Source organism: Bidens hawaiensis, unplaced genomic scaffold, assembly GCF_021521415.1.
Source record: "Bidens hawaiensis isolate Kalapana, Puna unplaced genomic scaffold, B.hawaiensis_p1.1 tig00026837_1, whole genome shotgun sequence".
Classification (NCBI taxonomy): domain Eukaryota; kingdom Viridiplantae; phylum Streptophyta; class Magnoliopsida; order Asterales; family Asteraceae; genus Bidens; species Bidens hawaiensis.
In genome coordinates this window covers 104,964-121,108 of record NW_027494319.1, presented here as the reverse complement: position 1 = coordinate 121,108, position 16,145 = coordinate 104,964, and the positions used below count along the sequence as shown (strand labels likewise).

The window sequence follows — 16,145 nt, the reverse complement described above, 5'->3', positions numbered from 1 at the left end:
CGACAAGCGGTGGTCGCCGAAGATCTGGTGACGTGGCGGAGGATGGAAGAAGGGGACGATGGCTTGGTTTTGGTGAAAGCCAGAAGATAAGTTCTATGATGAATGTAAGTATCTGGTGAATGGGTAAAAGGGGATTAAGTCTAAAACCCTAGTAAAAAACTTGAAAGGAAAAAAAAGAAAAAAAACGTAATAGAATTATGATATGGTTTAAAAGATACATGCTATTATATAAATATTTCCTACAGTTTCAAGTATTTTGAGCCAGTTTTTTATTGAATATATTTTTATTTGGCTCATAATTGGATTTTAAAGATTAAATTGTTAAACGAGCAAAATTATAGTATTCTTATTAAACTTGAGACCATTGAGCGAAGAGTCCAACTCATTTTACATAATACTAGACATCATATATTAGTATTTAGTAGTATTATTGTTATTGTTATTAAAATTTTACTATTTAAAAGTATGATGTTTAATCAAAATCTTAATATTCACCGTTTATTTAATGTTGACAGGAAAATCAAGATGATTCCGGTGATATATCTAGTTTGGTGGGTCATACACTAATGATAGAAAAAAATCATTTTCATAAGCCCATCACAAAAGAAACATTATGAGACGGTTTGTGATTTTAGAGAAAATGAACTCCAATGCTAAGCAAGTAAACAAAAAGAGAAAGAGAATTGGGCCTATGAAATTAAATTTGTTAGTGGAGTTTGGAGTGAGGCTCAAGTTTGAGAGTTATTACAAACCCTACCACAATATTATAAGGGATATATATGTATATTAATAGAGAGGGAGCCGACAAGGAGATGGAACAAAAAAATAATAACGTTAAGTCAATCAAGAAAGTAGATCATTATTTTTTGGTCGAGGAGGTGAGTTTAAAATCAAAAAGAAAAGAAGGCATTATTATTATTATTATTATTACGAAAGGCTACTGTTTTGATTTTGTCGCAAAGTGTTTTTTTTTTTTTTTTTTTGTGGTGGCTCACGTGACATTAAAAAGAAAGATTAAGATCATATTATAATTTTGGGATATGAGGCTTGGTGATTGACAGCCGAAGCAGAGGAAAAAATATCATAATTATTGGTGGTGGGCTATAATTCGCAAGAAGAAGAATACAAGTGGTCTGTTCTATTAAATTTTTATTTATAATTATTGTTATGAACTCATTTATTTTTGTTCATACATTTTTATGAGTAACTAAATACTTTACACTACCTAGGTTTTGGTTGAGTACTAGTTTAGATTAATTGTTTAACGAACTATTATTGAAATTGGTTGATTTGATGCTATGGTAAAAGTTTTTAATTGGTTTGGTCATAATATTGTTGCGTAACATAATCTAGTTTATTGCTTTAAAATTTATTCCACTTGTGTTTAATAGTTTTTTGAAGATTGCTAGGTGCTTGATTAGGTTGTCTACTTTGTGTTTTCAACTTGTTTGCGGTTTATGGTCGAATAAATCGTAGGAATAAGTATTGAAAGTGGTTTAGATTTTATTGTTCTTTCACTAGAGAGGCCGGGAGTCAATTTAGTGTTGTGTCATCTTTGTTTTTTGCGGGTTTGGGTAATAATTGCACGGGAGTGGGTTATCCTAGGTCCCTTAGATTATTGTGATACAAGTTTTGTTCAAATTAATTACAAATACCCTCTTTATATTAATATATATTGTATCCAAAGAGACCGGGAGGTGATCCAACCCTTTAACAATTGAGCTTCACATGTCATTAGAGTTCTAGGATGTCGATGGTGAGGCCGGGAGGCGATCTAGCGTATTTTAGTGGTCTTTAGTGTCATATTTTTTTAAAATATTGTTTTTCAACCAAGTCAAGTTCGTTAGCTATTAAGTTTAACTAGTAGGATTCCATTACCTAGGTAGTCGTTTCTCGCATATTAGTAAAACCCAATTTTTATAAAGTTTTATTTTTAGTTTAAATTTTAATTAGTTAAGTTTTATTAGTTTATTTATATAAAAAAAATTCTAAAAAATCAAAAGAAAGTCTAGGTTAGTAATCTTTTAGGTTTAAAAATTAGAGTTTACCCATAGTGTCCTAGGTTCGATATCCGTTCTTACTTGCTAACTACATTGCGACCGATACATTTGCCGATTGTGTGTTTTTTAGGTGAATTCGGTAAAACTTGGTTTTTAATATTATATACGTTTTTCACACATCAAATTAAAAGATAGGGGTTTCAAACCCGGGTTCTTAGCAATGAAGACAGATGATGAAGTTTAAGGTACAAGGTTTCACCACTACAACAACTTTAAACTTGTTAATACAAGTTAACCTCTAAAACTTTTATAGGCTCACTACAATTTTCTCTATATCGTCTCTACGAAATTTTCAAAAATCATTGGGTGTCCGTGCACCCGAAGGTTCCTAGCTAGGTCCGCCGCTGCTAATGAGTACATGATCACTTATTTATAAGTACATAAACGTCCAAGATACTAATATATTGGATCATACCACACAGTCACACACCATGCAATATGCGTCCACCCTCACTCTCACTCGATCTCACCCCGTTTTTTAATCCGTACCGGAAACCCACCGACCATCATCGACATGAAATAAGCCATGTAAACCGATTCAATCCCGTCATCCAGCTTAGGGACCACCTTAAACCGTTGTAAAACACCCGCAACCACCCTTTTCATTTGCAAAAACGCCATCTCTTTCAGTGACGGATCCAGAAAATTTTCTCACAGGGGTCGGAAATTTTTTGTATCCGTACACATTTAACCATCGCTATGTAAAAAAAATTTAGTCCGGTTTGACCATCAGGTCGGGTCGAATTGCGTCGGTCATATGACTCATATATAGAGAAAAAAATGATAATCAAAATAAAGCATTATATAACATAAAAAAAGTACAAGAAACTTCATTATAAATGCATAATTATTGAACAATATATCTAGCTTTATTCTATACGGGCTTTCATTTTCTGAAATCTAAACAAAACATCATCTGGTTTGACATTTATAAACAGGTTTTTTCTCAATGAAATAAATAAAACCATCGTTTAAACTCTCATCACCCATATTATTACGCAAATCGAACTTCATGTACTCCATCTTCGAGAAACAAATTTCAACGCATACGATTGCAATGTGTAGTAATGATACGAGAGCTAACTTCAATTAACGAATAAACAATACACCTGTGCAAATGAAGTAAGTGAGCACAATAAGGTATACCGAAACATTTTTTTAGATTAAAACACTCAATCCATTAAATTTACAGACCTATTACTTCCGCCATCATACTCCTTTTTTTTAATTAGCTTATATGTAGATTAAGTTGGGAGTTTGAAACTTGTGTTTAAAAATTGAGCATAGATTAATTGAGCATTTGAGCTTAAACTTGTATTTAAATTGTTTCATATTAAACTCATATTTAGCTGGTATATTATTTATATACATTTATATAATTATTAAAGTTGTAAATATGTAATAAAAATTATTACGGCCGGTCTCAATTTCATAAGGTTGTTCTCGAAATTCCAACAGGGTCGTTGTGCCGTTCTCGAAATCACACAGGGGTCAGAGTCAAAATTATACAGGGGTCAGTCGGGATTTTAACACATATATACTTGTAAAAAAAATTTCACAGGGGTCGGCCGACCCCCTACTCATAGGGTGGGTACGCCACTGATCTCTTTCCCTAAACAAACACACGGCCCCGCTTGAAACACGGGTACTCATAAGCACCCCTCTGTTTAAACACCCACCGTCCTGAGAAATCCTTCTCCAACCACCTCTCTGGCTTGAACTTCGCCCGGTCCGCCCCCCACAGCTCCTCCGACCTCCCCATTGCGTACATATGATACGAAACTGGATAACCATTCTTCTCGAAAGTACCTGTAAGATGGTAAAAGACTGATTATATTCTATAACCATTCAATAAAGGTTTACAGATTATATTCTATAACCATTCAATAAAGATTTACATGTATACACAGATAAATTGGCTTGTGTGGCTCGATACTAAAATGCTAAATAATATAGGTTCCAATACTCTCTCCGGACTGGTAGAGAACTGGACGCTCAGACTTAACAATAATAAAAAAGTACCATTGGGAAAAACATCTAAAATGCTAAATTCTATAGGAAGATTCCAATACTCTCTCAGACCGGTAAAGAATTGGACGCTCAGACTTGGAAAACAATAATAAAAAAGTACCCCTGGGAAAAACATCTAAAATACTAAATACTATAGGTTTCAATACTCCCCTTGGTAGAGAATTGAACGCTCACACTTGGAAAACAATAATAAAAAGGTACCATCAGGAAAAACATCGTCGTCAGCCGCTTCTTTGCGTCCATAGCAAACGGCGGGTAAAGTCTCATGCTTTCACAAAGTGAAGCATTGAGTGTAAGCCATATCCTTCACTTTGTCGTAATTCGAATTTTCTGATTTCGAGTTTGAATTGATCTCTTTCAAAATTATTGTTTCGACTCTAGGGTACTTGTGAAGCAAGTAAAAGAACCAGGTTAATGCTGCTGACGTGGTATCTCTACCAGCTAATATGAAGCTGATAACAATATCAGCAACAAACTTTTGATCAGAGTGACCGGAGCTTAGAAACCGCGAAAGAAGGTCAACGGTTCTGAGATTTGACTTCTTCTCCAGTTCTATCATTTTCTCCACTAATTACCTTCTCAGCAAACTCTCGAACGATGTTGACGGCGATACGTAGCCGTTTCTCCAAACCAATGTTGAAGTAGTGTTTAAGTTTCCATATCAACGGAAGATTCCCGCGTATTCTTCTGGTTGTGATCATAACAGCTTCGTCTAACGCAGTGGCAAATATAGTGTCCTCTATAATAATAAAAATATATTATTAATCAACTGTATATAAGAGAGTACAATAGTTATAATAAAAAAATACAATATATTATTAATCAACAGTATATAGGAGTATACTAGTTATAGTAAAAAAAAATCAAATATTACTAACAATATAATACTAAACTATAATATTACCGGCATGGTTGGCGTTAAACATGCAGGATCATATCCAAATGCAATTTTACATATGTTATCGAACGCGAATCTTTGCAGGATGTCTTGGAGATCAAGAACACAAGTGGTTGTAGTGGCGGAAATAGCGAGTATTGGTAATAAACGATCGTTTAAGCTCGGTGTCCACGACATTTTCGACGAATTTCCACAGAGACTTCGTGTTGACCTCATGGATTGAGACTTGTCTTTGAAACTTCCACCCGTCACCATCGATGTTAATAATGCCATCACCTAATAAATCATATAATGTGTTTCTCGCACGTGTGCCTTTCGGGTATCGTTGGAAGTTTGTTTTTAGCACGTGTCGGACTACAGATGGGTTCGCGGTGATGACACGTACGTACGCCTCCGATAGGGAGGTGGATGATGACGGTTTTAGTCGGGCTGTTGTTGACGACTTCAGCTGTCCAGTGGATGAATGGGTGGCGGTTTGGAAGTATGGAGAATAAAGACCCGATTAACGGGTATGATTTTAGACCCGAGTTTTCGGTTGATTTGAAGAAGAAGGAGGAGGAGGTTAATGTTATTCACCACATTCTAATGTAGGATTTGATGAACATTAATATTAATATGAATTTATAGATCAATGTGATTAAAGAATTGTTAAGGTAATTAATATATTATGAAATATATAGGATTAAGGTCAGGTTGATGCTATGTTTTTAGTTGCTGTCGATTTTATTGTTATTGGCCGAACTGGTGTTTTCGGCGATTGGGATCTAGAGAAGAAATTAGATGAAAACGAACAAGTAGACTTAAACTTAAAGTTAATATAAAAATAATTATTATTTAAGTTATTTAAGATCATAAAGATTATCGTATGATAACTCACGATAAGGTGTTACGCTAATGGATCATTATTATATTATAGAGTTGAGTTATTCTAATGGCAGGGCCGGCTTAACGAATGTGGAGGCCTTAATCGATACATGATTTTGGGGCCTTTTCATGATAACTGTTAATAAAATAAATTTTGCTTATTACAAGTTTTGAACTAATAACTTATACTTTAGTAGCAACTAAACTTACCACCACACAAATACATTACTTTGAGTTTACTTTATCCATTATAATATATCTATATATAATGTTTTTTTAGACTTGGGGGGCCTTAATTAAGCGTGGGCCTAAAGCCCTAACTTGTTTTCGCTGTCCCACGAGCCACCCCTGTCTAATGGTCATAAAAATGAGAATAATGAGAAGAATTTGTGATCTTTAAATGATTGAAGTCCGTTCAAGAATCAATAGGTGAAAGAGAGTGAAGGACAAAGATGATGTGTTAATTGGCTAATTTTGGATTCAAAGCAAAGACAATTGCTTCCTTTGGAGGGCAATTATGGAAAGAAAAACTACGAAATCAATTTCGGCCTCAAAAGGTATTTATACTATACGGGTAGTACTTGTTAAAAAAAATGCAGAGAGCATAGTTAGCCCAATATCAACATGCAATCAAAACCAGTAAACTAGTGGCCACTTGTTGCTTTATTGTTCATATGCGAAATTGATATGACTTGTTATTTATGTGGATAAAGATTCCGTTGGTATGAAATGTCAACTCGGTTCAAGAATTATCTTGAAATATCCGACTTCTTTACGAGTTCCTAAGGTGAAAAGGCAAACTATACAAGTAAATATATATGACATCGCATGTTGGTTAGGAATGACATGATTTTCAACGATAAAAAAACACCGGACTCGAGACTGTTGGAGGCATAAAGGTGAGCTCCTTCTCTTGGTGAAGTACTGAGCAAACACACAAATTACTCTAAAATTTTATTCAAGCTCCCTCTGTTTTGAATTATACATAGAAAAATAATGTGACTTCCGTTAACTTTTAACTTGAAAAATTTTAATAATTTGTTTATATTAAAAGTGTCATATAAAATAAAAATAAGAATTTTATATATACCTTTAAAGAATGTCGTGTATCATACATACTGATATAAACTTAAAACATCACACACACATGATATTTTTTTTTTATTTTTTTGGGGGTTGGTTGGGAAAGGGGGTTGACTATCGTATAAATCAAATAAGCGTATGAATTAAATGAAACAAAAGAAAATGTGATGGTATTACTGTAATTATCTCAACTTATTTACTCTACTTGTAAAATAATTACTAAACACTATGTAAATATCATGTATAACTAGAATAATTATTTAAACACGGTTACTTTGGTTATATGTTTACTCGCACTTTTTGTTTTTTTATTCAACAATATTTGTTTTTCTTTCTTTTCTCTTTTTTTTGGCTACTCTTTGTCTCTTTCTATGAGATTGTTTGCCTACCTTTTGAAATTGATCTTTACATTTCGTGTAAGATTATGAAGTCTTTTGTACGTATGAGTAATACTTGTTTTCTTACTTATGTATGTATGCATGTTGTAAAACAAATATGAAAAAAATAATAAAAAGGTGAGATGGTTAAAAATGACTTGTTTTTCATGAAATAGGTAAATTTTATATTTAAAATAAAAAATATCGTTGATGGTTCATGGTTGAGCCCGTCCCTACTTTATGTGACATCAATTATCGTATTAATTGAGAGTTTAGATCACAGTCGTATAGGATATAATAAATGAATTTTTATTTATTAAATATGTAATGCATGGTTGGAATGCTTTGCCCCATCCGTTCACAATTTGATGTTTAGCTAGGTAACGAGCATCGCTAATTAATTAATAAGTTAGATCGTGTAGCATTTGGGTCTATGTGTATATGTATTGACATGTTTCGACTTTTGATTAGATTATGACGTTGATATCTCGTGGTTTATGAACTGATATAAATGTTATGATTTATATTGATGTATGATATGATTCTGACTTCTGAGAATATTTTACTTGTTTTGTAAACCTTTAGTTAAGTTTAAACATTTTGTAATTTTGTTTAGTTATTGAAAACCAAAGCTTTTTTACTTGAAATAAAACACATCATTCTTTTCTCTTTCACTTCACTCACTTAATAGCAACCGAACCCATCGGGCAAGCCTAAAACAAAAACTTTTGGGATATGTATTACTTTTAAAAGTTTAAACAGGTACAGGACAAGTATAGTATTAAGTGATACTCGAACCGAATATTTGAAACAAACACACCCATTTGCCTTAACAAAAATTTGTAAATATTCTTTTTCTTTAGTAATATGCTAATCCACACATTTTTCATTATCAATTTGACATATTAATGATAATTTGAATCAATATTTTAATTTGTTTTTAATAAATGTTGTTTTGTATAAAAGTTAAATAGATATAGTTAATGATTATAAAACTAATATATATATATATACATACACGTATTTCAAATATTTTATATAAATGGTTCTATCAACTTTTTCATAACAGATTGAAACATATAGGTAAAAAGAAATATCAATAAATTAGATATGAAAAAATAGTCATCAGTTCGAGTCATTTATTTGGAGAAAGAGGAACAAAAAATTTGACACCGGATTTAGTCTTTTATTTGAGTAGATAGATTTTGTATTATTATGTGACCTCGCAAGAATATGGAATGTAATTTTTAATCTGATTTCAATAATGTATGCAACTGAGGCATCCTAACAGACCGGTAGACTTGAAACTTGTTCCTATGGTTCAAGTGAAGGATTTGATGCTAGTACTCCAACTCCTCGGGCTAAAAAAAGATACAATTAGTCATACTTAATGTGGTTAAATTTTCATTTTAGTTTGACCTAGACGTGCACAAAAAAACCGGTTCCGGAACCTAACTGGTGGAACCGAACCGGAACTGGTTCCAGTTCCAACCCGGTTGGAACAATACCCGGTTTGGGTATTTTTGTACCCGAAAATCGTACCCGGTTCTCATATTTATATGTCAGTACCGGTTCCAAACCGGTTCCTACCCGGTTCTTAATTGGAACCGGTTTGGTTCGTACCCGGAATAACCGGTTCCGACGGGTTTTTTTGAAGGGTCAAACAAAAGTCAAACTAGCCGTTGGAACCGGTTCCAACGGTAATATAGCCGTTGGAACCGGTTTTTTTAGACACCAATTAGCCATTGGAACCGGTTCCAACGGTAATATAGCCGTTGGAACCGGTTTTTAAGACAATAGATCCGTTGGAACCGGTTCCAACGGTAATATAGCCGTTGGAACCGGTTTTTGGGCCAAACCTATATATAAGTTGTTTCCATTACTTGTTTCACCACCAAACTCAAAAACAAACTACAATACTACTCCTTTAGCAAACCCGTTCCTTTACCCGACCATCCAACTAAATATTATTATGGCACCCATCAAAAAAACTAACAACAAGGCTAAGAAGAGTGTTTTTGTTGCCCCCGTTCCTGTTACGGAGGACCCAAGGGTTGTTACGGTAGTCAACCATAACCGCAACCAAGACGTATGGAAGAATTGGGATTTGATTGTGGATGACGAAGGTTATCAAAAGGCTCGTTGCAAACTATGTGGTTCAATATTAAAGCACGATTCCAACTCTACTTTGAGAAAGCACATCGAGAAGCCATATTGCAAGGCGTTGAAAGTGATTGGCGCGACCGATCAAATTGACTTGGGTAAAGATGGTACACTATTTCGTTACAACACGACTCAAGTTCAAGATAGAATGGCAAAGTTCGTTATTCAACGAGGTTTGCCGTTTAACCACTTTGATGACCCGGAGTTGACGTCGTTGATTCGCGAAACTCTACAACCGAGATACACACATGTAAGTCGTACTACCTTAAGACGTCATTGTATCAGGTTGTGGGAGTGTGCTAAAAAAGAGTTAATCGAGTCTTTTCATTCTTTAGAAGCCATGGATAGTTTAACTACCGATGTTTGGTCGGCACCACACGGGTTGCCCGAATCATACATATGTGTCACCGCTCATTGGGTTGATCCGGTGACATGGCAATTGATGAAACGCACCATCGCTTTTGAAAACTTCCCGTTCCCACATACCGCCGAAAAATTGTTTGAATTACTTGATGAAGTTATAACGACTTACAACTTGAGAAATAAAATATTTTCGATTTCGTTTGACAACGCTTCAAACAATACTAAGGCGGCTGAAAAATTTATCATTAAATATTCACCACCTTGTTTCGGGGATTTTTTTCATGTCCGATGTGTTGCACATATCATCAACTTGGTTGTCCAAATAGGTCTTGACAATGAACACATTTGTGATGATTTAAAATACTTTAGACTTATGTTACAAGATGTCTTCAAAAGTGGTAAAAGAAGACATCTTGAATATAAGAACTATTGCAAGTCGGTTGAAAGAAAGTATTTGGGGCCGAATTGGGACGTTCCAACCCGTTGGAACTCAACTTGTCATATGTTAAAGTGTGCTTTTGCCCAACGCCAAACTTTACAAGCTTTTCATAACAATCTTGTTGAAGAACGCGAGGCCGATATGTTTCCGGAAAGTGTTTGGGTCCAAGTCGGTTATTTGTTGGAGTATCTTGATGTGTTCAAAAAGTCAACAACAAAATTATCGGGAGTCTATTACCCTACTAGTTGTTGGGTTTTGCAAGAATTGTACTATATGTCTTGTGTTTTTAAAAGCTTTGCGGAGAAGAACAAACTCTTCGAAAATATTGTTGCGGTGATGAAAGAAAAGTTCATAAAATATTTTGAAATCATATCGCCGGTCTTTACTTGTGCCGCCGCATTAAAACCCTATTGGAATGTTAATGGGGTTGAAACAACGATTGAGGAAATATTCAACAACTTAGGTATGCACGAGATTGACCCGAAGTTGTCGACGGAAGCGAAGGACAAGTTCAACAAAAACCTTCAAGACCTTTATGACCATTATTTTCAAATGTATGGTCCAAGCACGAGATCGTCTTTTGTGAAAAAAACAACAACTGGTAGGCCGTGCAATGACCCACTTATAAACTTGATGAATGGGATTCGTGAATCGGCATCTAAGAGGCAAAGAGGAAACACACCAAGTAGCGAACTTGGTCGATACAGTGGAGCAAACTATGTTGAGGGCACAACGGTCGACGAAATTCGCAATATTGATTTGTTGGCTTGGTGGAAAGGTAAACAAAACGAATTTCCCATTCTATCCGCCATGGCTCGTGATTTGCTTGCCGTACAAGCCTCAACGGTTGCTTCCGAATCGGTTTTTTCTCTTAGTGGGAGGGTGTTATCTATGCGAAGAACAAAACTAACTCCCGAGTCTCTAGAGGTTTGCATTTGCCTAAAGGACCATTTGGATGCGGTGGATCGTGTACAACACAAGGCGAACTTTGAAGACGAAATACCAATAGAGCGTCATATTCATGATGAGGAGGCGGAGGACGGGGTTTCTTCCGATAACGAAGACGAGGGTGAAGACGAGAATGAAGACGAAGAAGAGTTGTAATTATTTGTTTTGGTAAAATTATTTGTAACTTGTTCAACTAATATTTAGTTTTGATTTGTTTTATTATAATTACTTTTGTTACTCATGATTAATTGTTTGTTACTTTTTTAATAACGACGAACATTTTATTCATCTAAAAAATAACTATTACAAACATTATTAAAACATAAACGATACTAAACATAACAACTAAAACATAAAAAACAAAGTCCGTCGTTTTAATCCGGGAATACTTATTTTTGGGTTGTAGAGCCGGACGACTCTCCCACTTCCGTTTTTTTAGCTTCCATTCTTCTTTTCTCTCGACAATACTTATTCGTATGTTTTCGTAATGTCGAGTTGGACGCTGCTTTAAGAAACTTCGAGCAATATTTGCAACGTGCCAACTCATGTGAGTCGGTCATGAGACACAAATCGTAATGAACCCAAACATCGGGGCATCTTGTTGTTTCGATCACCATAACAACGTCATCATTGGTTGCCATTTGTTGTCGGTTTAAGGTTAATTGTGGTTTGGAGTGTGTTTTATAGTTTTGGGAGTGGTTTAACAAGTACACAAACAAACCTTGCTATTTATAGAAAGAAGATAACCTATTTATAGTTAAAAAACCGGTTCCAACGGTCAAAAACGGCTATATAGCCGTTGGAACCGGTTCCTAACGGCTATAATGTTTAAATTTCAAAAAAAACCGGTGGAACCGGTTTTTACGTAAAAACCGGTTCCGGTTCCAACCTACCCGGTTCCTAAAAGTTTGCATTTCTGGGCATCGGTTCGGGTCGGGAACCGAACCGGTTCCTGACTGGAACCGGTTTCATTTTCTACCCGGTGTGAAAAAAACCGGTTCCGAACCGGTTCGGGTTTTCAAGGTGAACCCGATTTGTGCACCTCTAGTTTGACCAAATTGAGATAAAACGTAATCTGAAATTAGCCATTTATAAACAAACGGGTTGAAACTAGCTAGGGGTGTGCATGTGTCAGTTTTGACAAAAACGAATATAATTGTTCATTTCCAAAATCGGCATTTCAATTTAGCTGAATGCATTGTTGACTGTAGAGATACACCTGAACAAAACTTGAGTGGTTAAGAGGTAACTTTGTCACGAGTCAGATACACACGTTTACTTAAAACTATATACGGTAACATTGCCATCAAAACTATATACGGTTGCTGCACTATTGTTACGAGTCCGGGGCATAAGTTTGCCAAAGAACGTCCATTGAAAAACCGTGCAAACATAAAGAACGTGTTTTGCCATTTTGTCTAAAAAAAACTAGAGCGCCATCAAATCTATATACGGTTGCTGCACTATTGTTACGAGTCCGGGGCATAAGTTTGCCAAAGAACGTCCATTGAAAAACCGTGCAAACATAAAAAACGTGTTTTGCCATTTTGTCTAAAAAAAACTAGAGCGCCATCAAAACTATATACGGTTGCTGCACTATTGTTACGAGTCCGGGGCATAAGTTTTATCCGTATGTTAGGAAATTATCCGGATTCTTACATAGGTTCATCCAACATGTAAACTTTAGTCAAATAAGGATGGCACACATCACCACTACTGAATTCAAAATTTTGATACCATGGAAACATATAGATGACTATATTATATTATATTATATTACAATCAAGATATAAACTTATTTCATATGTAAACAATTTTAAAAACAAGGGAAACAGTTTTTGATGCAATGACTTTTTTTTCACAATCAGACAAATTTGTAATCATTTTAAGTAATCGTGGAAAACCAATAACCCGACACGATACAACACACATCAAAGATCAATCCAGTTGAAAGCGCTAAAGTCGAATGGTGCACATAACTGCAGTTTTGAAATCCAAAGGTTGCACGAATGGCGGTTTCGTAATCAGGATCCTCCAAATCATACTTTGGGGATGATATATCTGTAATAACAAAGATCCTGACCTGTTAAGTTGTCTCGACTTGTGATTTTCAGTTGTATCACCACCGCTCACATAGCCCATAACATGCAGCTCACCGTTTAGTGAAACAAACCCGACTGATGATTCATCTGTTAGTTTCTTTGGGATGCTCGTTTCCTTCTTCCATCGGTTAGAAGCTCGTTCATACCTAAAAAGCAATAATGTTGTAAGAAGTTGTTCCCAAACATTGCAATGTAACACAATAATGTTTTTAAAGTTTGCATTATAGAATCCAAAAGGATTCTTCTTAGGAGCATACAGAATTTAACTAAATATACACTATACACCACGTCATTATTGACACAAGTTGACAAATGTCATTATTTGATTAGCTTTTTATACATGTCACCAATGAAACAAATAGACAATGTACACACTAGCAAAATGACTGGTTCAAATTTGCCAGATGACAAAAATCCCAGTTCATTATTCTAGAGTCCCACTATAAATTATATCAAAATGACTGGTTCACACTTGGTTTTGATCCATTTCACACAACTAGAATAATCTAGTAACAGTTATTTTCAAATTAACGCGGAAAACGAGATACCACCGATATTGACCGCATAGTATTCAATTTTCATAAGATCAAACACCCAACTTTATACTAGCAAAATCTTGTTTAGAACAAATATGCAACATATTAACATAGTAACATGAACAAAAGATTAAACCTTACCTAAAAATGTCACTCTTATCAAGCATGAAAACACCCGGAAACCCGCCATTAACATCGTCAACAACCGCAATTCTCCCAAGCTTCCGTCTTTCTCCTTCTTCCCACATATTATCAACCTCCCTCCATTTACCCATCACACCATTCTTGATCTCCATCACAACCGCATCGCTATAATACTCGTCAACCGGAAACACACCCAACACAGTTCTCGACTCACCATACCCACCCATAACCCAAAACTCCTTATCATTATTATTTTTATCATCATTCCCAGCCACAAACCCGACACACCCGGCTCGAAACCTGGGCAACCCATCCAAACCCACCCATTGATCACTACCAATATCATAAACCTCAACCGAACTCAACCTACTACCCGCAGCCGCAAACATATTATGCCTGGACCCACCACCCGCCACAATTATCTTATTCGAGTTACTCGAATTGGTTACCGCAGCCGCAAAGCTGCCACGTGACGTAACCATAGGCGAAATGGGCTCCCACTGCTCCGAAACGAAATCGAATCGAAACCCGGAAGCAGAACTCGAGGGGCGGTCAAGCGGGAACGATCGGGTATCAAATGACGAACCACCAATCACGTAAACACACGAATCGTGTGAGACTGAGGTGAAATTGCATAGGCCGTACACGTGGGGGTTACAGGGCATAGGTGGTAAGTTAGCCCAGGCTAGGGTTTGTGGGTCGAGTATGTAGGGAGAGCAGATGGTGGGGTCGTCTGGGAAGATGATTAGAAGGTGGTTACGGCGGAATGAGATTAGGGTTTTGGAAGAGAAGAAGTGGTTCCATAGTTTGCAGGTGGATCTGAGACGAGAGTGGTGAGAGTACGGTAGAAATGAGAGGATTAGAGAGGATAGATCGTCTGGTAGACCTGGGATTAGAGTTAAGTTGTTCATTGTTAGATGATCCAGTTGAAGGTGGTGGTGGTGGTGGTGGTGATAATAATAATAATATTATTATTATTATTATTATGGGTGTCGGCTGGGTAATCGGAAGGTGGTGGAGTGTAATTGCCGATTAAGGTTCTTCTTGGTGGCTTCGGATTGGGTGTAGGAAAGGATGTAATAATAATAATAATAATAACAATAATTTAAGTAATAGATTGGAGGTTATGTACGTACGTCATAAATTCCAAATTGTCTGCACGTTTTTAACTGTGTAACAACTTTGAAATTTGGATAGAATAAAACGAGAAATGAAATGGCTATTTTTGTAATATTAATATGGCTTCTAGAAAATGTCTTCTTAGCTAGTCTCGTGTTGAAAAAATGGGGGGTTTATTTGGAGGGGGTTTCGAGCAAAGTTTTCATAACCGGACTGAATAGCGAACCGGTCGGGTAACCGGTTCAACTGGCCAGACCGGTCGAACGAATTCGGCTTAAAAATGATAGAAAAACAAATTTTCAAAAAATTTTATTTTTTTAATAGGAAACCGGTCCGGTTTTCCGGTCGGACCGGTCAACCGGTTCGGATCGGCCGGTTTTCTGGATAACGAGCGAGCAGCATAGAACCGGACCGGTTGGTGGACCGATTCCCGGTCCAACCGGTCCGGTCCGGTTTTAACAACATTGGTTTCGAGGGTTGATGTGGTACCGCTATTTTATTGGTTTTTTTGTATTTTCGTTTTTAGTATCGGTACCAAATGTATCGAGCATTTTCAATTCCGATACCAATACATATTCTTGGTTAATTTCGAGGTCGGTACCAAGTGCATCAATACTTTCAGTAGGTACTTTATTCAGTTATTGTATGGTACCAACAATTTGGGGTTTTTAACACAAAATACCATATGTACAATTGTGCATGTACCAATATGTATTGTACTGTATCAAGCACTTTTGATACAAGTATTAGTGCCTAATTTTCTTGATTTTCAGGATCGGTAATTTTAGTGTCGGTATCAAGCTCATTCATATTCTCAACCATTATAACTGCACTCTTTAATGCCGCTAGGTTACAACTCGTGTAGCCTGTTGGTGGCTATTAGTTATATCTACTTTATTTGTAAAACTAGGTTATTAACCCGTGTACGACACGGGTGGAAATATTTAAATTTTCGAACAAATACATGTCATTTGAAATGACAACATAAGTTGTTATTGTAGGTTATTTATATTTAGTG

The 16,145-nt window shown here is 35.9% G+C and overlaps 1 protein-coding gene and 1 pseudogene across 2 annotated transcripts; both read right to left on the bottom strand.

The window, feature by feature from the left end:
* Window positions 1–2,516: 2,516 nt before the first annotated feature.
* On the bottom strand, window positions 2,517–5,540 carry LOC143574081 (cytochrome P450 94A2-like; annotated as a pseudogene). The gene is made up of 4 exons (XR_013142527.1): window positions 4,996–5,540; window positions 4,293–4,828; window positions 3,661–3,869; window positions 2,517–2,683 (listed from the first exon to the last, which is right to left on the bottom strand). The product of XR_013142527.1 is annotated as a cytochrome P450 94A2-like (transcript).
* Window positions 5,541–13,090: 7,550 nt separating this feature from the next.
* LOC143574084 (F-box/kelch-repeat protein OR23-like) lies at window positions 13,091–15,099 on the bottom strand. Its single transcript, XM_077058802.1, has 2 exons — window positions 14,006–15,099; window positions 13,091–13,474 (listed from the first exon to the last, which is right to left on the bottom strand). The coding sequence occupies exons 1-2, from the start codon at window positions 14,917–14,919 to the stop codon at window positions 13,183–13,185; spliced, it is 1,206 nt and encodes a 401-aa protein (XP_076914917.1). The 5' UTR covers window positions 14,920–15,099; the 3' UTR covers window positions 13,091–13,182.
* Window positions 15,100–16,145: the final 1,046 nt, after the last annotated feature.

What these genes read in the sequence shown, in the direction of transcription:
- LOC143574084 (XM_077058802.1), bottom strand. Translation starts at nt 14,919, where the DNA reads ATGAACAACTTAACTCTAATCCCAGGTCTACCAGACGATCTATCCTCT. An exon ending in GATAAGAGTGACATTTTTAG is followed by an intron (nt 13,475 to 14,005) that starts GTAAGGTTTAAT and finishes ATTGCTTTTTAG; the next exon opens with GTATGAACGAGCTTCTAACC.